Source organism: Pinus tabuliformis, chromosome 9 (assembly GCF_031772625.1).
Source record: "Pinus tabuliformis cultivar Carrire ecotype Pingquan chromosome 9, CPIR1, whole genome shotgun sequence".
Taxonomy (NCBI): Eukaryota; Viridiplantae; Streptophyta; class Pinopsida; order Pinales; family Pinaceae; genus Pinus; species Pinus tabuliformis.
Window position 1 is genome coordinate 693,380,890 of NC_142307.1, and position 24,846 is coordinate 693,405,735.

The 24,846-nt window shown below is 36.6% G+C and overlaps 1 protein-coding gene across 1 annotated transcript; it reads left to right on the forward strand.

Annotated features, from left to right (window-relative positions):
* Positions 1-209: 209 nt before the first annotated feature.
* Positions 210-2,097, forward strand: LOC149150544 (uncharacterized). The gene is made up of 2 exons (XM_089442855.1): positions 210-1,854; positions 2,030-2,097. Exons 1-2 carry the CDS (start codon positions 210-212, stop codon positions 2,095-2,097), a joined length of 1,713 nt encoding a protein of 570 aa, XP_089298981.1.
* The last annotated feature ends 22,749 nt before the right edge of the window (positions 2,098-24,846 follow it).

Sequence of the window (24,846 nt, forward strand, 5' to 3'; positions counted from 1 at the left end):
GTTTTATTAGCAAGCAATAAACCAAAACCAGAACTCCTGACGTATGATGGCATCCTGTCTATCGAGGTTTTGCTAGATTGGATTAGCGAGATGGATAAGTACTTTGAGTGTGAGGACAAAAAATAAAGGGACACACAGCCCTATGGTGGGATAGTGTCCAAAATGAGAGAAGGAGATTAAATAAGGCGCCGATCAAAACCTGGTCAAGAATGGTGGCCAAGTTGAAGGGCAGATTTCTGCCAAGGGATTATCAGATTGCATTGCACAGGCAGGTGCAGAATCTGAGACAGAAGGGACTGATGGTTAAAGAGTACATGGAGGAGTTTTACCGAGTGAATTTGCGGGCAGGATACACGGAGGATACAGCAGAAAGAACAGCCAGGTATGTTAATGGGCTAAGGTTGGATATTTTGGATGAAATAAGTATTTTGTCTCCAAATAATACCGAGGAGGCATATCAGAGTGCAATAAAGGCTAAGGAGAAAATTTCCAGAAGGCAGAATGCCCAGAGAGGACGAGGATCCAACAGAGGGAAAGGCCAATCCTATGGCAAAGGTTGGACTGCTAGCAGCGGTGAGGAAACTAGAAGTTCGAAAACATCAGGAACAATAGATAGAGGAGACAGTACGAGAGGCGGCAGATCGTCCCAACGCGGCAAAGGAAATGGCCGAGGAAGAGGGGCTGGTTATCAGTGCTATAGGTGTCATAAGTGGGGGCACTGCTCATTTGAGTGTCCAGAAGCAGATCCAGCTGGACAACGGGGTGCGTATGTGGCACAACCGGAGGAAACAACAGCACTCCCTCAGGAGGCAGAGAATGCTCCGAAGACGGGAGAAGCTTTGGTGCTGCATAAAGTGCTATTGAAACCAGTCAAGGAGAGTCCCGAACAGACACAGCGTAAAGCTTTGTTCAGGACGGTCTGTAAGTCACAAGGTAAGTGTTGTAAACTAATAATTGACAGTGGAAGTACTGACAATTTAGTGTCCACGGAAATGGTGGAAAAGTTGGGATTAAAACGCTCAAAACATCCCAATCCGTATAGAGTTTCATGGCTGCAAAAGGGCCATCAGTTGCTGGTGGATGAACAGAGCGAAGTCGAGTTTCAGATAGGCAAATACAAGGATAAGGTTGTCTGCGACATCATGCCAATGGATGTCTGTCACCTGTTGTTGGGCAGACCTTGGCAATTTGACAGAAAAGTGACCCATGATGGAGTGACAAACTGTTATAAATTCATGAAGGATGGAATCAAGCATACGCTTGTTCCTATCAAAGAGGAAGAAGGAGCACCTGAAACAAGTGAAACCAGAGCCTTGCTGGTGAGTGGAAAACAGTTTGTAAAACAAGTGGAGGACAGTAAGATAGGTTATGCGGTAGTAAGGAAAGCCAGGACAGTCCTGCTACACACAGAAATATTGGATTTGCCCATAGAGATTCAACAAATGTTGGAAGAGTTTGCAGACATAGTGGTAGACGACTTGCCCGACAAGTTACCCCCCAAGCGAAGCATTAGTCATCATATTGATTTCATACCCGGAGCCAGCTTGCCGAATAAAGCAACATACCGAATGAGCCCCAAGGATAATGAAGAAATTAGGAAGCAAGTGCAAGAGCTGTTGGACAAGGGTTTGATAAGGGAAAGCTTAAGCCCTTGTGCTGTTCCAATGGTTCTCGCCCCCAAAAAGGGAGGAGAATGGCGGATGTGCACCGATTCAAGGGCCATAAATAAAATCACCATCCGGTATAGATTTCCACTGCCACGGATGGATGATATGATGGACTGTTTAAGTGGGGCAACTTACTTTTCGAAGATAGATTTAAAAAGCGGGTACCATCAGATTCGGATACGAGAGGGTGATGAATGGAAGACAACCTTTAAGACGAATGAGGGGTTGTACGAATGGCTGGTTATGCCATTTGGGCTAAGCAATGCACCCAGTACGTTCATCAGGGTAATGAACGAGATGTTAAAGGAGTATATTGGAAAGTTCGTGATCGTCTACTTGGATGATATCCTTATTTTTAGCAGGACAAGAGAAGAACACCTACAACATGTGCGTAAGGTATTGGAAAAACTGCAGCAGAACAAACTGCTGATAAACTTAAAGAAATGTACTTTTCTGCAAAAGGAATTAATCTATTTGGGGTTTGTGGTAGCAGAAAATGAACTGAAGATGGATCCGGAGAAAGTGGCAGCTATAGTAAATTGGCCATCTCCGAAAATTCTATTTGAGGTATGTAGCTTTCACGGATTGGCAAGTTTTTATAGGAAGTTTATCAGAAATTTCAGCGAAATTCGTGCACCCATGCTGGATACCATCAAAAAGGCCAGCCAGCCTTTTCGGTGGACAGAAGCAGCAGAGCGAAGTTTCCAGTTGTTAAAAAAGAAGATTACTGAGAGGCCGATCTTGAGGCTACCAGATTTTCAAAATTTGTTTCAGGTTCGTTGTGACACTAGCGGAACAACAATCGGGGTTGTGCTCAGTCAAGAGGACAAACATATGGCGTTCTTCAGCGAGAAGCTGAACGAGAGTAGGCAGAGATACTCTTCATATGATAAAGAGTTTTATGTTGTGGTGCAAGCCTTAAAACACTGGAGGCATTACTTATTGGGAAGTGAATTTGTACTGTTTTCAGATAATTCTGCGCTATAGTATGTAATGCAGTAGCACAAACTCAACCACAAACACACCAAATGGGTAGAGTATTTACAGAGTTTCAATTTCGTACTAAAGCACATCAGCGGGCAAGCAAATAAGGTTGCAGACGCGTTGAGTAGGAAAGCTCTACTACTGCAGGAAAGCACTGTACAGGTGTTGGGTTTTGAGCACTTACAGGATCTATACCAAACAGATACAGATTTTAAGGAGGCCTATGAGGCATGCCAGAACCCTTTAGTAAGAGACAATAGTCCTTGGTTGGACTACAATCTGCAGGAAAAATTGTTGTTTAAGGGAGGACAGCTATGCATCCCTGACTGCTCGATGAGGGAGAATATTATTCCCGAGAAGCATAGCGGAGGTTTGGCAGGACATTTCGGCATGAATAAGACCCTCGAGCAGCTTAGTCACTTTTATTTTTGGCCAAAAATGCGACGAGATGTACAACATTTTGTGACCAAATGCAAGGTGTGCCAATTGGCAAAGGGGCACAGCCAGAACACAGGACTGTATGCACCATTACCCGTCCCAAGCAGGCCGTGGGATTCCGTCAGTTTGGATTTTGTCTTAGGTCTGCCGAAGACACAGCGAGGATATGATTCAGTAATGGTAGTGGTGGACAGGTTCTCAAAAATGGCACATTTTGTACCTTGCCGAAAAACCAGTGACGCCACCCACGTGGCTCACTTATTTTTCAATGAAATTGTCAGGTTACATGGATTACCTAAATCTATCCTTTCGGACAGGGACGTGAAATTCACGGGACACTTTTGGCATACCTTATGGAAGAAAATGGACACACAGCTAAACTACAGCTCTGCATATCATCCGCAAACCGACGGGCAGATAGAAGTTGTGAATAGGAGTTTGGGAAACCTATTACATAGTTTAGTCGGGGAGAATTCACAGATGTGGGACCGGGTGCTAGCACAGGCAGAGTTCGCCTATAACGACTCGCCTAACCGCAACACAGGTTTCAGCCCTTTCCAGATCCTGTATGGTATGCACCCACGCGGAGTGCACGAACTACGGGACCTTGGACTGCAGGAGAGGCAGAGTGCAGATAGAGAAGACTTCGCAAACATGATGCGGGACTTGCATGAACAGGTAAAGATGAAGATACAGGACAGCAGCATAAAGTACAAACAGCAAGCGGACTTGAAGAAAAGGGAGGCACAATTCGACGTGGGGGACGAAGTCCTTGGGCGCATCTACGCAAAGAGCGTTTTCCCAAAAGCACATACAATAAATTAAAATATAAAAAAATAGGTCCTTGTAAGATTCTGCGAAAGTTTTCAGCGAATGCCTACGAGATACAGTTACTGCCCGGAATAGGCATTTCACCTATTTTCAACATAGCAGACTTGTTTCCGTACACAGCTGACCTAGAAAGAAAGGAGGAGGATGGAACCACACAACCTACGCGGCGTACCCAGGAAGATGAGGAAACTTGGATGAGACAGATGACTTACGTTCAACCTCCCGAGATCGAAAGCATTCTCGACACTCAAATGGTTAAACGAACTTGACTGAAAGAGTACATGCAGTACCTGGTCAAGTGGAAGAACCATCCCATCGAGGACAGTTCATGGCTTGATGCCAGGCAGATTGAACAGACAGGAACTTCCGTTGAGAAGCTCATGGACCGGAGCCATGATTTCTTTTTGCCCCGGGAGCCTGATGCAAGAGCATCTAGCTCGCCATGACCGGGTGAAGTCTCGCCAGGTTGGAAGATTGACAAGAATCTGGAATGTTTTTTTTTTCAAGTTTATGAAGTCATAAGATAGGTAGTCCTTTTATTTTATTTTAACTGTTAAAAGGTAAAGTTAAGTGTCGGTTAGAGTCATTACAAGTTTAATAGAACTTAAAGCTAGTTATGAGTTGATCTATTAAATTAGGAAAGACCAAAAGTAACAATACTGTTTGCAAGCAGAACTTGTAACTGAAAACTAAACAGTTGTTCAACAAATTATTTTCCGTTCAACTGACCAAGAAAGACAACTCGAATTAACTATAAATTCAACATATAAAAGACGGAATGTAACACCAACAGAGGGTTCTGCGATTTGACAAAAATTATGAAATAAGAGAAACAGATCTATTTTGCCTAATCATTTATTTTTGCATACCAAATATTGTTTGTCTGCTGAATAACAAAACTTTCTTACTTGTATAACGAATCAAAACTACAATATTGACAACCAGAGAGAAGCCACGGTGAGCATATAGTATTTTGTATTTTTCACACATGAACAGACCATCAATAAATTAATCGACTGTATAATTGCAAGCGGAGTATGACATGGAGGGACTCACTGAACTGGAGTATCGCTGTCGGAGGCTCGGGAATGCCCAGAACCGCATGATAAGACAAAGAGGCAAACTACAGAGAATGGTAACGCCTAAAAACCAAGAATTTCTCATAAATGTCTGAGCAATGAAACCATAGTCCAACCAGTTTACGTTCAAATCAATTCATAGTTAGTTACAATACACATATATAACTGTTCATAAAAATCCAAGTGCCGCATCCAAGAATTGGATGAACCCTGGCCTAGGGTTTGGAGGTGGAAACCCCAAGGTTCCAAATGACAAATAATTGACAGAACAGGTGACCGAGACTAAAGACTTACAAAGGACAATAACAACCCATGACAACAAAAATCAACGAGACAACACTATAGTAAGTTGCGGAAGCAGTGTGAGTCAAAAACCATCAGAGGACCAGAGCCTACCAAAGAACACGCCATCCTTTGAGCGTTAAAAGAAGACCGGAGGACCCACGAGCCCAGGCCGAAGCACAACCTACAAAATCAACAAGGAAACGTTATTACCTGAGCATTATCGTTAATTCATCGAAGCGACTGCAAACCAAAAAGAAAGATTTGAGTACTATTTACCTGTGCAAGTGGACCGGGAAGCCGAGAAGTCGAGCCTAACCGAACGACTGAAACAGAGACCAGAGGAGCAGTGCCGGTTAATACGAATCTCAATGGGGAAACTCAGATTGAATCAAGGAGGAAGAGTATACCTGTTGGAGTTGCTGAAATCTGGAGAGCCAATACCGGATAACCGAGAGCGAAGAACAGCGACATAACCAAGCACAAAACAGTCATTACAGGCATTCCAAAATCATAGCAGAGTGACCAAAATGGAGAAGAAGTAACGGCACACGACAATGGAGGTCATATGACAGAGGTGAATACAGAACTAGATAACAACTCGAACTTCTTAACAACCTCAAGTTAAGGAACCGTTGAATGGAACCCAGAAACTTACCGTGAACATCAACCAGCAGATGAGCTAGCAGAAACGAGAAGAAGTTATGTCGTTGAAGTCGAACAAACCATAGCCAGTTGCAGGGAACTTACAGTTGAAGACAAAGACCGCAGAAAAACCCTCCCAAGAACCGAACCCTCTCGAATGACTACAGGACCAAGATCTTTTACCTTAGAACGCGCGAAGTAGCCAGGCCCGAGGCGCATTGAAGGGAGTTGAATGCAGCAGTAATTGCACACATTTTCCAACCAAGACACATCACCATTTTGGCATGTCATCATCGGAGAAGAGCCACTGTTTGTGAATCTGGCGACCACAAAACTTAACCCAAGTTGCACCGGGTTGTGGGACCGTGAGTTGGGCTACATCACTTAGAGATGGATGCATGCTCTAATTCTAAGCCAGAACCTAATAAGGGAAAGAAAATCATTGATGCAGAACCCACTATGATGGTAGCCACCACCAAGCTCAAAAAGGTAGAACTTGAGTATCCAGAGGAGGGGGAGCACCTCTTCCACTCATAGATGTGGGAAAAGGGTTCATAGATGCAGTTTATCACTCAAAGTGGAAGTTAGAAGAACCTAAGCTCAACTGAGTTCAATAAGAGTTTGAAGCTACCAACAACATTGCGCCCACAATCATACACCATCGGGTGGGTCCACCAAGGGTGAGATCTTCATGTCAACCAGTAGTGCCACCTACCTTATAGGATCAAGCCCTTTGAAGATGAGGTATTGTGTAATGTTGCCCCTGTGGGAGTATGTGATGTTTTATTGCATCAACCATAACTATGGAAGCATCATGCTTTATATGAATCTAGACCTAATTATGTTATTATTACTTGGGTCATAAATTGCACCAGATATTAGAGGTAGCGTCACCTACCATTTTTTCTTTCATCTCTGCTAAATAATACAGTAATATCATCTCCTAGACTAGGAAATTTGTATTACTTATGATTCTCCCTTAGAGTAAGAGGAATATTCTAGCTACATCTAAAGCCTCAAGTGTGGTCTCTTCCACATGGAAACAATAGATGGATAAGGTCGTGGAGGAGTATAGGACCATATTCACCTCACCTGCAAGGGTATCCCTACACTGTTAGGTCAAACACTCTATCAATTTGACATCGGGAACGCCGCTACCTAATGCAACAATCTACCAACACTTTGTTATGGATAATGATGAAATAAATAGGCAAGTTCAGGAAATGTTTTAGAAAGGGCACATCGGGCCAAGTTAATCACCCCATGGGAGCCCAATCATGTTGCTACATAATAAGGACAAAACATGCAGGCTTTGTATTGACTATCAGGTGCTGAATAATATCACTTTCTGGAATAGGTATCCAATCCCATGGATTGATGACCTTCTGGACTGTCTAAATGGGGCCAAATATTACAAAAAAATTAACATGAAGTCTTGTTATCACCAAGTACCAATCAAGCACTCTAATGTGTGGAAAACTGCCTTGAAATCCAAGGAGGGCCTTTTTGAATCGCTAGCCATACCTTTCGGGTTGACAAATTCCTCCAAAACCTTCATGAGACTGACGGAGAACATTTTTTCACCCTTCATGAACTCGTTCATGGTATTTTATTTGGATTACATCCTAATGTTTAGCCAAAGTTTGGAAGAGCACCTACACCATTTTCGACACGTCCTCCAGATCATGCAACATCACAAATTGGGTGCCAATTTGGAGAAATGCACTTTTGATATGATGTAGGTTCGATATATGGGGTACATTATTGATGATCACGGCGCATGAGGACCCATCTAAGATACAATTTATTTAGTATTAGCCAAGCCCAACCACACTAATAGAGCTTCACAACTTTCTAGGTCTTGCCAATTTGTATTGCAGGTTCATGATGGGATTCTCTCATATCACTTAACCCTTGATTCAAGTCACGAAGGGATGAGTGAAAGGAAATTTCTTTTGGTATTAATCTCAACAAAAAAAGCTGTCGAGTTGAAGCATCACCTCTGCTCTACACCAATGCTCACATTACCAGACCTACAAAAGCCATTTGAAATTGAGATAGATGCCTCTGACTATGATATTGGTATAATTATTAGCCATTAGGGGCATCTAGTGGCATATAATAGTGAGACACTTTCAGATATAGTACAAAAGCATCCCTCCTATGAGAAAGGGATGTGTTTGATTTTGCAGGCCTGTTGACAACAAAAGGATTATATTATGGCGAAGGAAATGATCATCCACATAGACCACCAACCCCTACAATTCATACAGCTACAAGGAATGTTGCGGAACGATCATCGTCAGAAATGGTCCACAGATATACAATCATTCCATCTAGACATCAAGTATAAGAAGGGAAACACCAATAATATTGTAAAATTCCTCATCCCACCACTAGTTATGGCGTTGGCCACTGTGCTCGACTCTTATGGACATGAGATTTCAGAATGACTATATCTTTACAAAAGTGATCCAAAATTTTGCACCACATACCATATGCTCTTGAAAGGCAAGCAAGTCCTAGACTTTCACCTCCATGACACACTGATTTTCCACCTGGGACCACTCTGTGTTCCTTCAAGCGAGCATGCCAAGATAATTTGGGAGGCACACTACAGTCAGGTTTCTTGACATTTTGGGGTAGAAGAAACAATGGCAGTGCTAGAGAAGTATTTTTATGTTGAACCTTTGACAAGATGTTGGGAACTGCATCATATCCTACACTCCCTGAACCATTTCCAAACCTACAATCAAGAAATGACGCATGTATACTCCTTTGCCTAATCCTTTTCATCCTTGTGAATCCATCTCCATGGGTTACATATTGGTCCTTCCCTCTACCAAGCATGGAAATGACTCTGTTTTCACGGCCATCAAAAGATTCTCTAAGATGGCCATTCTTATGGTCTGTAAGAAGAGTACCATAATAGAAGCCACTACCAAACTTTTCTTTGAACAAATGTGGGTAGACTTTGGAATCCCACAGTCCATTATCTTAGATTGGGACAATAGGTTCCTAAGTATATTTTGGTCAAGCCTCTGGTTGTTATTGGATACCAAGCTCCCTAAGTCCATAACCTTCCACACCCAAACCAATGACCAAGTAGAGGTCATCAACAAGATGATCATGAATATTCTGCACATGTACAACCCGAAGCATCCATGCACATGGGGTGAAATCCTCACCTATTTCCACCATAGCTACAACAAAGCTCTCCATATCTCAACTGGCCACAACCGATTTTGGGTGGGGTCAAGATTCCAACCACTATGTCCCATTGATGTTGCCATGGCACTTGAAGCTACTCAAACAGATTTAGCTCATGTCTAGTACGAAGTTGACAGAGATACCAAATTCATTAAATGTATTAAATACATATTCCACTAGGTCATTGACATATTGGACAAAGCAAATGCCAAGTATAAACATCGTCATGATCAACATTGGGTGCTACACAAGTTTGAGGTGGACGACAAAGTTTTGTTACATTTGTAGAAGTATCACCTCATTGATGCCGACCGTAAGCTTTGCCTACTCTGGTATGGGTCTTACACCATTACTAAGGTTGTAGGAGACAATGCTTTTGAGCTCAACATTCCACCATTCCTTTTCCTGCACCTAGTATTCAATGTGGACCAACTGTGGCCATACTTTCCCCCATTGTTGGACACATTAAACATTTCTGAGTCGCGGACACAAACAGAGCTCAACCCAAGTTGTATCGAATAAGACATGAATGATAGGATCAAGAGAAATCACCAATAGAGGATCCAACTATATTAAGTCGTCAAAGTAGTCTAACTACTTCACCAAGGAAAATGGCTCACCAGGGACTGGGTTCAACAGAAATTTCCTCACCTCAAGGAGGCTGTATACGTAATGGGGAGTATTTTTGCCTAAGGGGGGAGGGATGATCTAGGTGGATATTGGTGGCCACTAACTAATCCACCTCAACATCCAGTTCATTTTATCAGTTTCCTTGATTATAGCACATTTTACTACTTTTAGTAATTTTTCGGTCTTGAACTTCTAGAGTTGTTTTGACCCACTAAACGAAGATTTTTTGAGGTTTGTAGTAGGCCCATAGCCATAATAAAGGACTTGAAACAAATATTTTAGTACTCAAATAAATATTTGTAACAAGGTATCATACGCTCCAAATGAAGATCATATGACCAAGCTACAACCCTAGGAAGTTGGTTGTCCAACTAACTCCAACAGGGCCCGTAAACGCTTGACATTCCATCTCCTAACGTTAGGGTTTCTGTTGTTTAGGATTTTTCTTTGTTGTCCAATAATAATAAGGCCCTTGAGCCTCATTGTAACATAGTTCAGAGGCATCTAAACTCCACATATCTTTTGATCGATATGCTACCATCGCCCAATCTAGTTTATTTCCATTATCTATGTAATCATCTTTCAACTCTTTGATATTAATGAAATGAATATTTATTTGTGCTATATATCTGTGTTTATATTTATATTTGTATTCAGTTGCATTCTTGCATAAGTTCAGATCACCAATCCAAAGGAAACAAAAGAGAAAATAGTCGAGCCAAACACTTTTAATTACCTGTCTCTACATTGGAGCCATAACCAAGCGAACCCTCACCAAGAATCTAAAACAAAGTCAAGGGTTGTGCCTATAATTTGGTGTTTGTATTATAAAGAATCCATAAACCTGAATATATATATATATATATATATCAAAGCGGTAGGTTACCTCTAAGGTATCGAGGGGAGAATCCCCAACTTTAAACCCAAACCATCAATCTGCCAGTGGGGCGTATTCCCCTTATCAATTCCTCCATATGAAAGGTACCCTCACATAATACATAAAATACATTATCAAGGAGAAGTTAATTATCAAACATGAGACACATAATGGAAGAAGAAGGGAAGAGAAAATCATGCATAGAGATAATTCAAAAATATAGTTGTGCGAGCCAGACCTCCTTTCTCTGCAAGTGACGAGCACTATGGTAGGAAAATTACAAGTGTAGGGAGGGCCAAATGGCCATTGCAAATAGAATTAGGTACGCAGATAACATTAAACCCCATGGTGGAATTCTATGGAATGACAAAAGCAGAGAAAGAGTTTAATGAACAAATAAAACAAGGGTATAGTGCTAGGGTTTGTCTAGTTGAACCACAACCCTTCGATGAGATCAAAGGAATCACCATCATTGAAACATACTAGGTACTAGAGACACATGACCATCACATGGGATACAGTAGCATGACCAATCTCAAACCATTAGGTGTAAGTGTATGCCAATAACAAAGCCCTAGAACGTTTCTATTAATCCTGCATGGTCACTATTTTATATGAGTCCAAATGTTAAAAGAGTAATGAACAAATTAAATAGCATAGATTTGAGTGAAACATCAAGCCACACCCAAAGGAATTATATCATATGCACTTGAAACATAAGTAAAGTGCAATCTAGATGTGTGTCTAAGTTAAAAATTGTTTTAATATAAGACTTCAATAAATTAGTTAAATATCCATATTTATTGATATATTTCAATATCAAATTATTCTAATGTCTAAAGAGAAAAAGTAATTGAAAGTGGAGAGGGAAATTTATAATTCACTACATTAGTTAATAAAAAATTGATATGTGGGTTTTAAAATATATTATTGATAATAGAAAAATTAATATGAATCATAGATAAAATATTTTGATATGCAGAAGTAAGTAACATTAACATATCTTTAACAACATATTAATAAGAAAACATCTTAATGTGGACAATGTTATCCATGCATAATATAATTCAATGTTAAATGTCAACTATATATATTATATATGGTTAGAAAAAAAAAAAACTATCTATATAATATGTAAAGTAATTGAAAAAGAAAACTTATGATCAATGCATTTCAAGCACTTACACATGGTGTGTAGCTAATTGGGTTTGTATCTGGATGTTATCTTTCCCAAGGTTCAAATCTTATTGTAATGGGAATATGTATAAATCATATTTTACTTTTTTTTTATAATTAATGATAATAATAATAATAATAGAAAATAAAATAATAATCTAGTTAATTTTTGTTATTCTTTAATCTAGATAATACATTTATATCACTACCTTGGTAACTAGGTGAACCATGTAAACACTTATTTTATGATGCTTTTTCACATTGTCAAAATTAAAAATAAAAATAAAAATAATTATAGCTTTATTTTAAATTAGTATATATATATATATATATATATATATATATATATATATATATATATATATATATATATATATAACAAAATTCTTCATATATAGATTCAACCCAATATAATATAACAATCTGAATATGTAAATAAACTTTATCTCTATATATATGTACCTAGTATTAAAAATATTATAAAATATTTTGTCAAAATTAGAATTATATCATATAACTTAATTATGGATAAAAAATTAAAATTATAAAAACTCTATCCCTCATTGCACATTTAACATAACATAAGTATATAACTATTCTTGGTGATCATATTTGTGCTCCTAGTTACCAGAAACGGGACAATGTCTGTCGTTTCTTGGAGAAACCCTCGAAGAAACCCAACCACACTAGAAACGCCGTCTTCAACGGCCATTTTCGTTTTCACTGGCAAGAAACAGTTTCCCACGAAGTGAAGCAGTTTCTTCTGGGAAACGAATTCTCCATTTCTGGATAGACTTCCAATTAAATTTATTTTTTCGGACTCGGGTTAAATTTTATTTTTTCAAACCGTGGGTTAAGTCAAGTTTAATTAGGAGTTGACTGTTAGTTTTCTAGAAGTTACACATATAGAGGGTTAAGTCCAGTTTAGTTCGCAGTTGAATGTTAGTTTTCTAGAAGTTACACATACAGAGTGAGAGTACTGCAGGGTATTGTGAGTGAGCAGCTGAAGAAAGCACTAGTTGTCTTTGTGAGAGAATGTAGGGTATTGTGACAGAGTATCCAAAGAAGAGAACCAGTTGCCATATGTTCATTTGTTTGGTCTCCAAGCTCCTATCTCAATCCCCTTCAGTTCTACACCATCTAGTTGAGATAGCAGAGCTTGGAAGTGCCTTCAGATCAGCTGTCCTTTTTGCATGTGCAGCTGGAGCGTGGTGTTTCAGAGGGAAATTGCATCAACAGTTTCACCAATGGCTGGAGGTAACTCGTATCCCTGGGCATTAAGTTTCAGTGATTCTTTTCAATTCTTTCCGCATGCAGAATCGATGTTTAAGTTCATTAGTTTTCTAACAGTTGGTATCAGAGCGGGTTTTACCTCTGTCTTGGTGTTCTCTTGCCGCACCTTTGTCCTTCTGTGCACCTCTTTCGATTTGTACATACTGCCTTTTATTTTGAAATTAATCAATGATTCAAATCAGTTGAACCTACCATTGTTTTATTGTATTAAAATGGCACAGATACCCGTAACCGTGGCATTTACGGTTCGGTGTGACCATCGTTTTATTTTCGCCTACACCTGAATAGCATAACGTGTTATTGTTATACTAAGCTAGTCACATGCAATTGTTTGTTGTGATTTAGTCGTGGATATTATGTGACGCAGAGCATACCATTTTCATGATAACCTAAAGGTGTAACATCATTTATATAGAAAGGTGTGTTAAAGTTTTCGTTAACCCATTTGCAAGTAGTCTTCTATCTCGTATCTGAAATGATTACTTTGCAGGCTTCGAATAAACTGTTATAAACGGTTCATGCCTTGCGCTCAACATGTCCCATAATTTTGTGATCATTTCATCTAGTAGGCGAACAGTCCAAGCTATTGAGTAATATTTCTGGAATCATAGATAGTATTTTCTATGTTCGTCCACACGCCTAGCTATATGAAAAATTCCATCCTGAAGTTTTGTAACACTACAGATCTCATTAGAAGCTCCATACTGTGTTGGCGGGTTTTTATTGAGAAACTTCTAGGAATCACTTCATGGATCTCTACACAGGTCGCTCTGCCTTTTATATTATAACAAGCGATTTAACGAATAGCTCAATTAATTAATGCAATGAGGACAGATCTTGATAGATTGGTTTTGAGATTTGGATTAGAGAAAGCGCAAGCTCTGTTGAAGATCTTGATACCTTTATTGTTGGTAATTAGATTTCCGTCATTGACTTTGCCCATATTTTCCCTTTTGCCCCTTTTCGTTCTTCCGTCTGCTTAAATTTGTATTCCACGTTTTCTGTTTGAAATTTATAAAGGGGCAATAATGCAAGTTCGAAAGCAGCGTACGTGGGTTTAATTAATTGGGTTCTGGTTACACATCCAGTTACTTGAGCTACTGATAATGCATTGAGTCTGAAATAGGAGTAATGTCCTCGATATTTATCATACATGCACTGTTTCTTCCAGAAATGATAACATGTAGAAGCGTTATTAAATTTTATATGTAAGAAGCAGCCTGAATCTCTTGTGCGGTATTGGTGAATCTACTTGAATTCTTGTTTGAGGATTAATATTTCTTATTTTGTCTCGATTTTGACTGAGTAGAACATCACCTCATTTATCTTGTAAGGTATTGGTCGAACGGCGTGGTTTTGAAAACTTATTGGAAATTTAGTATTTGTGTCTTTGTTTTTTATTGAAGTGAGTACTAAACCACTTCTTTTCATGGCATAACCCTTTTGAAAGACATTGTTGAGCAACATGCAAAGTAGACGGGAATTAAAGTGAGCTTTGCTTTTGAATTACATAGCCATCAGAAGTGGCCCTCCTTTGCTTGTTTTTTCTTTTTCCACACTCGCACATTGGGTGCATGTGGTGGGGACGTCATGAGCATATAATTGACATATTTTAATATATCAGACACATGATGGTATAGTCTAGTATTTCTTTTAATGGTTTTGAAACATGTTATATGCGTGTTTGCAAATTAAAAGAAATAGTTATACATTCTTAAATATTTGAATATTTCACTATTTGAATATTTGAAATAATTTAGTCTTTGAATATTTCAAATTTGCAGTTTTATTTCCAAATTGTTTAGAGCCCATTTTATAATTAATTTAAGAATTAGTCTTAAATAAATTATGGGACAGTTAGACTAAGGAATGTAAATTTGATTTTGCTGGAAAAATATTACAGTTATATGGAGTTTATTAAAATGTCATTTTGACTTACTCCTTTCAGTAAACATTATTTTTCTCTCTGGTTAAGTTTTGTTTATGCAACAAAATAATGTCTAGTGATCCATATGATTTTAATTAATTAGAGAATAGCCACAGCATCTTTAATTAAATAAAATTATATATTGATTGGCAAGATCACATAAAGATTATTTAGACATTAAATTGTAATTAATTACACTGAATATAATAAATTTTATCCCACAGGAATTTTTATTATATTTATGTGATTAATTAGGATAAAATTTCATAACCTACCCACAGGAGTTAAGAATTAATAAGTTTTATCATAAAGTTTTATTGAATCTGTTTGAATTGAAAATTTAGCCCACATGCAATTTTCATGTCATTTGATTCAATTCTTTTTAGCATGTTTTACATTGGTAAAACATGAAAGTTCATAAAGTTTTATTGAATCTGTTTGAATTGAAAATTTAGCCCACAGACAATTTTCATGTCATTTGATTCAATTCCTTTTAGCATGTTTTACATTGGTAAAACGTGAAAGTTCATAAAGTTTATTGAATCTGTTTGAATTGAAAATTTAGCCCACAGGCAATTTTCATGTCATTTGATTCAATTCTTTTTAGCATGTTTTACATTGGTAAAACATGAAAGTTCATAAAGTTTATTGAATCTGTTTGAATTAAAAATTTAGCCCACAGGCAATTTTTATGTCATTTGATTCAATTCTTTTTAGCATGATTTACATTGGTAAAACATGAAAGTTTATTAAGCCTCAATTTTAACATAAGCATGTGATTCTTTATTTGATGCAGTAGTACAACCTGCAAATTTCTCTGAAATTCGTTGTGACATTCCTGAACTTAAGGGAGATAACTACAAGATTTGGAAGGAGAGGATTCTCCTTCATTTAGGGTGGATGGACATAGATTATGCTATCAGGAAAGATGAACCATCGGCACTCACTAATACCAGCACTGCAGCGGACGTCGCGCTTTATGAACGATGGGAGCGATCCAATCGTCTAAGCATGATGTTCATTAAGACTAAAATTTCAGCTGGTATTCGAGGTTCCGTTGATCAGCATGACAAGGTCCGAGACTTGTTGAAGGCCATTGATGAACAATTCGTCTCTTCAGACAAGGCACTTGCAAGCACCCTAATCATGAAGTTCTCATCCCTGAGGCTCACCAGTGTGAAAGGTGTGCGCGAGCACATCATGCAGATAAGGGACACTGTGGCTCAATTGAAGAAACTCGAGGTTGAAATATCGGAGTCCTTCCTAGTGCACTACATCCTGAACACCCTTCCGCACCAATATGGACCTTTCAAAATCTCATACAACACACATAAGGATAAATGGTCAATTAATGAACTCATGACCATGTGTGTTCAAGAGGAAGAGAGACTGGTGATGGAACTGGGAGAGAGTGCAATGCTGGCAACGCGTGGAAAGGGCAAATCTCAAGCCAATCAGAAAGGGAAAGGTAAAGCACTTCCCCAAGCCGATATCAAGAAGGTTTCCAAGTGTTTTTTCTGTAAGAAGAAGGGACACATAAAGAAGGAATGCGCCAAATATCAGAAATGGCTTGCAGACAAAGGTAATTTAATCTCGTTTGTTTGTTATGAATCTAATATGGTTAACGTTAATATTAACACATGGTGGATTGATTCTGGATCAACAATTCACATTTCGAATTCCTTGCAGGGTTTGTAGAACCTAAGGAAGCCAGTGGGAAGTGAGAAAAGCATCTTATCAGGAAACAAGATGGGCTCGCATGTGGAAGCTATGGGAACATGTTATTTAGCTTTAAGTAGTGGTTTTGTTTTGGAGTTAGAAAAGACCTTTTATGTTCCAAGTTTTCTAGAAACTTGATTTCAGTTTCAAGGCTTGTACCTTTTGGATATTCCTTAAACTTTTCAGAAAAATCTTTCAGTCTATTCTATAAATCTGATTATGTTGGGAATGGTATTTTGTCTAATGGTCTTTACTGCATTAATTTACAAAACAATGTCACATATGATTCAATGCATGTTCACACTGGCACTAAAAGATGTGTTATTAATGAAGATTCCTCTAAATTATGGCACCGGAGACTAGGTCATATCTCCATAGATAGAATTAAAAGATTGGTAAATGAAGGAATACTTAATACTCTAGATTTTACTGATCTTGAGACTTGTGTGGACTGCATAAAGGGAAAGCAGAGCAACAAGTCAAAGAAAGGTGCCAATAGGAGTTCAGAGATATTAGAAATCATACATACTTACAGATTTTATAGTCCATCTCACAGCACTAGGATTGTGGAATCAAGAAATGCAAAGTTTCTTGAAAATGACTTGATCAGTGGGAGCGATCAAACCAGAAACATAGTTTCTGAGAAAGATCATTCAGAATCTCAACCTTCCACTTCAAGTGGAAGATTGGTTATTATTCATAGCACCCCTCAAGTACAAACTGGTGTTGAACAACCAATTGTTGAAGTTCCACAAGCTGCTGACAATATTCCAGTAGATCAAGGAGTTCAAGAGTTGCCAAGAACTTTTGAACAACAAGTTGAACCACATACTTCTCAGGAAGATGATGGTACAACGTTAAGAAGATCTACTAGACCTAAGAGATCAACAATTCCTAATGTATGCTCAAGTCTGCACAAGACCTGACATTGCATTTGTTGTGGGAATGTTCGGACGATATCAGAGTAATCCAGGTTTAGACCACTGGAGAGCTGCAAAGAAAGTAATGAGGTACCTTCAAGGGACCAAAGACTACATGCTTATGTATATCCTGTTTGAGGCTACTTTACATGGTGTATGGCTTAAGAATTTCATTTCTGGGCTTAGAATTATGGATTCTATATCTAAGCCATTGAGAATATATTGTGATAATTCAGCTGCTGGTTTTATGACTAAAAAAGTGGGAGTCGAAATAAACACATCGACATTAAGTATTTAGCTATAAGGGAACGTGTTAAAGAAAATAAAGTGGTCATTGAGCACGTCAGCACTGAGTTAATGATCGCTGATCCTTTGACTAAGGGCATGCCACAGTTTAATTTCAAGGATCATGTATTGAATATGGGACTTGGTTCCATTATGCAGTTTTTCATTGTATGGACAATGTTAATGAAATTCTTAATTATTGTGATGTTTTTTCTCATATTTATGTGCACCTTAAGTTGATTTGAGAAAATTCATTTAAGAAGGACCAAGAATAAACATAAGGTTTATTCATTAAGAAATTGTTGCCACATAAATTATAATAAGAATAAATACATAGTAATACATGGAAGATAATACTCGTCATTAGAGGACTTATCGCCATGATTCATGTATCTATTACTAAATACAGATTATCAATGGTTTTTAAGTTGAGACATTAAGTTTGGAAGTATGGACCAAGTGGGAGAATGTTAAGCTCCATTAATTTTACACAAAGCTACCTTGATTTATGGAGTTGCAGCTTTTCTTAACTTATGGAAACCAACTGCAGTAGTTTCCTTAAGTTAAGAAAATCAACTGCAATTACTAAATTTATAATTGGGAGCTACTAAAGTGGTCCATCACTTTGAACTGATCTCTACCTTGATTTGTGGTTTTTCTAACACATAGCTTTTAGAAGCTTGATGGAAGCTTAGCTATATGTTCATCTGTTTGGTCCCCAAGCTCCTATCTCAATCCCCTTCAGTTCTACACCATCTAGATGAGATAGCAGAGCTTGGAAGTGCCTTCAGATCAGCTGTCCTTTTTGCATGTGCAGCTGGAGCGTGGTGTTTCAGAAGGAAATTGCATCAACAGTTTCACCAATGGCTGGAGGTAACCCGTATCCCTGGGCATTAAGTTTCAGTGATTCTTTTCAGTTCTTTCCGCATGCAGAATCGCTGTTTAAGTTTATTAGTTTTCTAACACAGATCAGAGCCAAGCAACTTCACGCCCCCATCAAGTTATCTTCAACGGCATTGTCGATTCTATTGTCAAAAGGTACTACCTACAAGCTTCAATCTCTGGTTTTTTTTATGAATGCTGATTGACAAGCATTTTTCATACCAGGTTTTTTCATCTCGCGTCTTTATACAATAGAGGAAAGTTCTGGTTTGTAACCTACTTTGAATTATAGAATTTAAGGTTCCTTTAATTCTCTTCTCAAAAGACTTCCATTCTTTGTTGTTCCTGCTTGTAGCCTATAGGAATATATCTGCAAAAGGCCCAAAATAATTTAAGTCCACAATCATCGATTATGTGTAACCTGAAGCATTATGTGTGTGTCATAGTTAATTTAGAATGTGTAGCCTAGTTACTCAGGATTATGTAGAGCACTAAGTAGACCCTCATGGATAAAATAGAACAATAGGTTCAAAAGGATGCTAAAAAAAAAGCAAAAGTACAAGTATCAATGAACTTGCAAAACTGAACTGGTATGGAATTTAAGCTTGAACCATCTCTATCTTAATTACATATATTTTCTGTAGAATTTAGGCGTTGGGAATCTAGTGAGTCATGACATTAAAAATTATCGTGTTTTGTCTGAGGATAATTCAACATGTTTCGACAAGTATAATTTCTCTTTCGAAATCCCCAAAACTGAATTTGAAGGCAAAATATGCCCAAACTAATTTTATTTTAAAGGAAGAATGAAAAATTTACCTGACTCACAAGCGCATAAAGTGGAAGCGTGATATAGTTATATGTGAACTTTTGTTGTATGAGTTAAACTTGGAATGAACCTGGGAATGTTGTGAATTTGGGTAGGGAAATAGTTATATATAAACTTATGTTGTATTAGTTTATGTGAGTTTCTGAAACCTGAAAATGTTGAAAATTTAGATGCGGTAATTTGGAACAACTAGAAGTTTTCATAAAAAAATATTAAAATATAAAAACAAAAAATAAAATTTTTAGTTATATAATTTATATAATATAATAATCATTACACGTTTAAAACTCACTAAGTACAAATGCTATGCATTATTAATACAACAGTCTATATCCCTAATCATAAGAAAAATACATCTATACTCGAAGCCCTATCTACTTGCAAAAATGCCTTGCCAAAGAAGCCATGTCTTAACCATAGCTACCAAATTCGCCCCAATCATGGAAAAAATCGGGAATTCGTCAATACGATTCGAATGGAAAATTGTTCGATGAAATTTGATTCATTCATGTTGTTGGTTATTTGAGCATGTCCACGGTGTTGTTTTATAAAGAGTTCTGAGTGCACGGTGTTCTTTTATAAAGAGTTCTGAGTTCTCGACTTTCCGGAGGACATGAAATGGTGGAGAACATGAAACCGTTTGTTGGATTTTCTAGGGACATGTTTTAGCTTTGTGAAGAGAGGACTCTGCTGAGACTGGGAGAAGAATGTTAAGTCCTGAACATATAATGTTGTATATTTTAAAAATAAAAAAAATAAAATTAATAAGAATGCTAAGGTCTGAATATATAGATAATTTTTTGTATTTAAAAGTTAAAGAAACGAAACAAAAATAACTATAAATTTAGAAAATTTCTTTTTTCATTTTCACTTTCACTTTTCTATTTTATTTTAGAATGTTAAGGCCTGAACATATAGATAATTTAAAAAAATAGAAATAATTGTTAATTTGGAAAATTTCTTTTTTCATTTTCACTTTTACTTTTATTTTGACAAATTCTAAATTAACAAGTTTAGGACAATGATTTTTGTAAAAATAAGTTTAAAATAAAAAATCTACTTTAAATTTAAGTTTTTTTTTAGAGGAGAAAATGTGGACTTTTTCTTTCTTTTTGTTGAATTGTAACTCTAAAATTGTTATATTATCTAGGGTTATTAGAAATGATTTAAAATTTAAAATAAACTATAAAGAAAATCATTAGAATACCTCATAGTTGGAGGAGAGAAAACATATATATCCAAGTATTTAAGATAATTGAAAATTTTTCATTCCTATTTTTATTGTATCGAATTCAAATCCGAATTGAATTCGAACTTGGTAACTATCATCTTAACCATTCTCTGTTATTGAAACCGTAGATAAGCAATTTCAATAGAATACTTTAAAATACAACTCACAGGACCTCCCTAAAAAATAGTTAAGTTATTGTAAATCCTTGTTTAGCAATAGATAAATTCACAAGTTAAAAATATATTTGACATGCGAGAGAAACACACTTGAAAATAAGAAATAGCATGCCCACATATATAATTTGCTACAATTGGTAACTCATTTTCAGCTTTGGTGAATTTGAAAAATCCTTTTCCTTTGAAAGGCTTGGCTTCAGAGTGGCCCAAAAAACATGTTATTAAATTCTAATAAAAAAAATGATCTTAAATTCTAACACAAAAAACATGATATTAAATTAACTAAAAAAATTAAATTAAATATAAATATTTGAGAAGCCCCAAAAACATGATACTAAATTCTAATTAAAAAACATGATATTAAATTCTAATAAAATCCATGATATTAAATTCTAACACAAAACATGATATTAAATTAACTAATAAATTAAATTAAAATATAAATATTTCAGAAATTATTTATATATCTGTTTTAAAAATACTTTTTAATTTAATAAGAAGTTTCTTATTATCTTTATTTTATTATGTTTAATTGTTATTAGTAATAAACTAAACTTATCATATATAAAGTTTTATGGTAAAGGATTACTATCTAGTTCTAAATGATATAAATAACAATTATATATTATGTATTCATCAAAGTCCTTATCATAGACTTTGATGAAGTTTTAGGTACATACAAGAATTATTTGCAACTGGCTTGTACTATTATACTGTGAAGTTGTATGAAAATCTTGAAAAGTTACCTACTTTGTGCAAAGTCTTGAGAGCTTCTAGAACATAATAGATGAAAATGATATGCATTATTTTAGGAATTTAAGTGAAACAAATTTACTATGCTAAAATTCCATTTAGCATTTAGGCAATTATTTACTTTAATTGAATGAAACTAAAGAAGGTAGTGGCTCCATAGATTGGCTATGTACATGATTTTTTTTTTTCATTTTTATCTAGCAAAGCACAGGGTTGAAATATAACTCCATGCATAATAGGTACCTACATTCTCATTGTGGCTTGGGAGGTGCACACAATACACCTAAATTTTTCGATTAGGGACTATCCTCTTACAATTTCACTCAAAGCAGTCCATCACCATGGCCCATCCCATACATAAAAGGCACCAACAATCATAGAGATAATCCAAAACTGTAGTTATCAAGACTCAAAAGTCCAATACAATGCAACAGGGCTGAAGAACGACACATTGGCATATGCAGAGTAGTGTGCTCTCAGTGATTTGGTCCTATGACCTTGCGATGAGAACAAACTAACAAATCCAATTGGAGAGACAAAGTTTATTCTTGAAATTCATGGTGGTTGTATAGAACTTAATGTCTTATTACACACATCATTATCTTTCAAGAATCATAGGTGTTTGCTTTGGAAGGCTACTGAGCTGTTAAACCAAAAAACTGTAGATTTTGTTGCTCTTCATCATGGATGCAGGCTAGTTTTCTCAATTCCTTAAAAGCATGCATTGTTTCTTCATCAAATCCTCGTGCAAACTACAATTTAGATAGAAATATAACAAGAGAAGAATCATTAATAAATCTAGTATAAAAATATTTCAAATCATAAAGTCCTTGTCTAGGTTGTACACCTTTGCAAATATGCTAGCCTTTTCTTGAAGTGCTTTAGCTACTCCTCTTCGTTGTTCATGAATGAGGAGTAAGGTCACCATCCTTGGTCTTCCGTGCCTTAGCAGCTCGGGCAGCAACCCTCTCTCTATCATGATCTCTTTGATTTCCGCGAGTCATGGTGAAAAACTAAGCTTGAAATACAACTTTTGAATGCCTTGTCCCTAGCCCAGAAGGGCTTCAACAATATTCTTGTATAAAATAGTATGATAGCTACTCCGCACTTGTCAAATGGAGATAATTTTATTTGAACCAATAATTCATATATATATATATATATATATATATATATATATATATATATATATATATCTATATATATATGTCAAACAAGAATTGATATTAATTAATCTCCCCATTGCTTTCAGAATTCAATATTTGGCTTTTGAAAACAAGATACATAGAAATTAAATACTACATATTTGGTATTATATGCACATTGTAGATGATTTTTCCATTGCTCAAGCATCATAAAAAATTTTTAGCAACCATTCATCATATAGTACATCAAATTATACATGTGAATAAATTTATCTCTTCAAATTTTTAGGTAATTATATTTTTTTAATTAGGTGTCAATTTTTTTATTTTATTTTTTGTAACTAATTTTCAAATATAAATTGTGTAGATTAAAATTGGTTGCAGACGAGAATCATATATTTTTTATTCCACTCATTTCCCATTGCAATGGAAGAAATTTCATCAATGTCATAAAGTAGACCACCCCCTTTTTTATTCCACTCATTTCCCATTGCAATGGAAGAAAGTTCATCAATGTCACAAAGTAGACCACCCCTTTCCGAATAGAAATCTTCCATAAAGGCATCCAAAAAAACCCAAAGCAAAGAATATCAAGAAGCAAAAAAAACGTTTGAGGCAAGGTTATGGACAGTTATGAAATGCACTCAATCTTATAGCAGAGAATCAAGTAGATCATCTAGTTCAAAGGTTTGGTTGTGCCCTTACTGTAAAAAATGAAAATCAGGGAATGTAGGAAGAGTTCGATGGCATTTACATGGAATGGGGCAAAAAAAACAATCAACGTTATGTAACAGTGTACCTAAAACAGAGAAAGCTTCTCTAATTAAGCAATTTAATGAACTTGAAAAGCTTAGACATATTGCTGAAGGTTTAGTTAAAACTAACAACAATCCTAGTGGATTGACAATTGGTGGTCCACACTCTTGTTCTCAACATCAAGTTTCTGTTTCTCACCTTCAAAACTTATGGGATGTAAAAGGGAGGGGAAATCTCGATGCATCCATTAGATGATTTTTTTCGCAAATGGAATATCTTTCAATGTTTGTAGGTCTCCTTATTAGAAGGAAATGATAAAGGATCTAGTTAACAATGCCCCTAAAAGTTACAAGCCTCCTAGTTATAAAAAGATGAGAACAACAGTGTTATCTGAAGAGAGAGCTCGGATCGAAGCTAGACTTCAAGACATTAAAGATAGTTGGAAGGAATCTGAGGTCTCCATTGTCTCAGATGGTTGGGTAGATGCTAACCATCGTCCCCTTATCAATATTTTGGTTTCTAGCTCAAAAGGAGTTATGTTCTTAAAATCCTATGGTACTACAGGAAAGACAAAAGATGGTCCATATTTAACAGGTCTCCTCAAAGAGGCAATAGAGGAGGTTGGAAGAGAAAACGTGGTCCAAATTGTTACAGATAGTGCCTCAAGCAATGCCCTTGCTGGTGGGTTGATTGAGAATGAATATCCAATAATTTTTTAGACTCCTTGCTCTATGCATTGCTTGAATTTGCTCTTGAAAGATATTAATAACATTGCATGGGTTAATAAAACTATAACTGAAGCAAAGATGCTACAATAATTTATTATTAACCATGTAGACTCCATAGCAATTTATTGAAAATATGCAAAACCTCAGCGTCTTCGATGCGCCGAGACTAGATTTGCATCTGCATTCATTATGCTTCAACGCCTTATTAAAATGCATCAATCTTTGAGGGAGATGGTGGTATCAATGGATTGGCAAAGGTGGAAGGGTTCTCATACTGGGGATGGCCTAAAAGTTGATGACATTATTATTGGTCTTTCTTCAGAGAATTTTTGGAGGAGAGTGGAGGATATTGTCACCCTTATTACACCTATTGTTTCCACCCT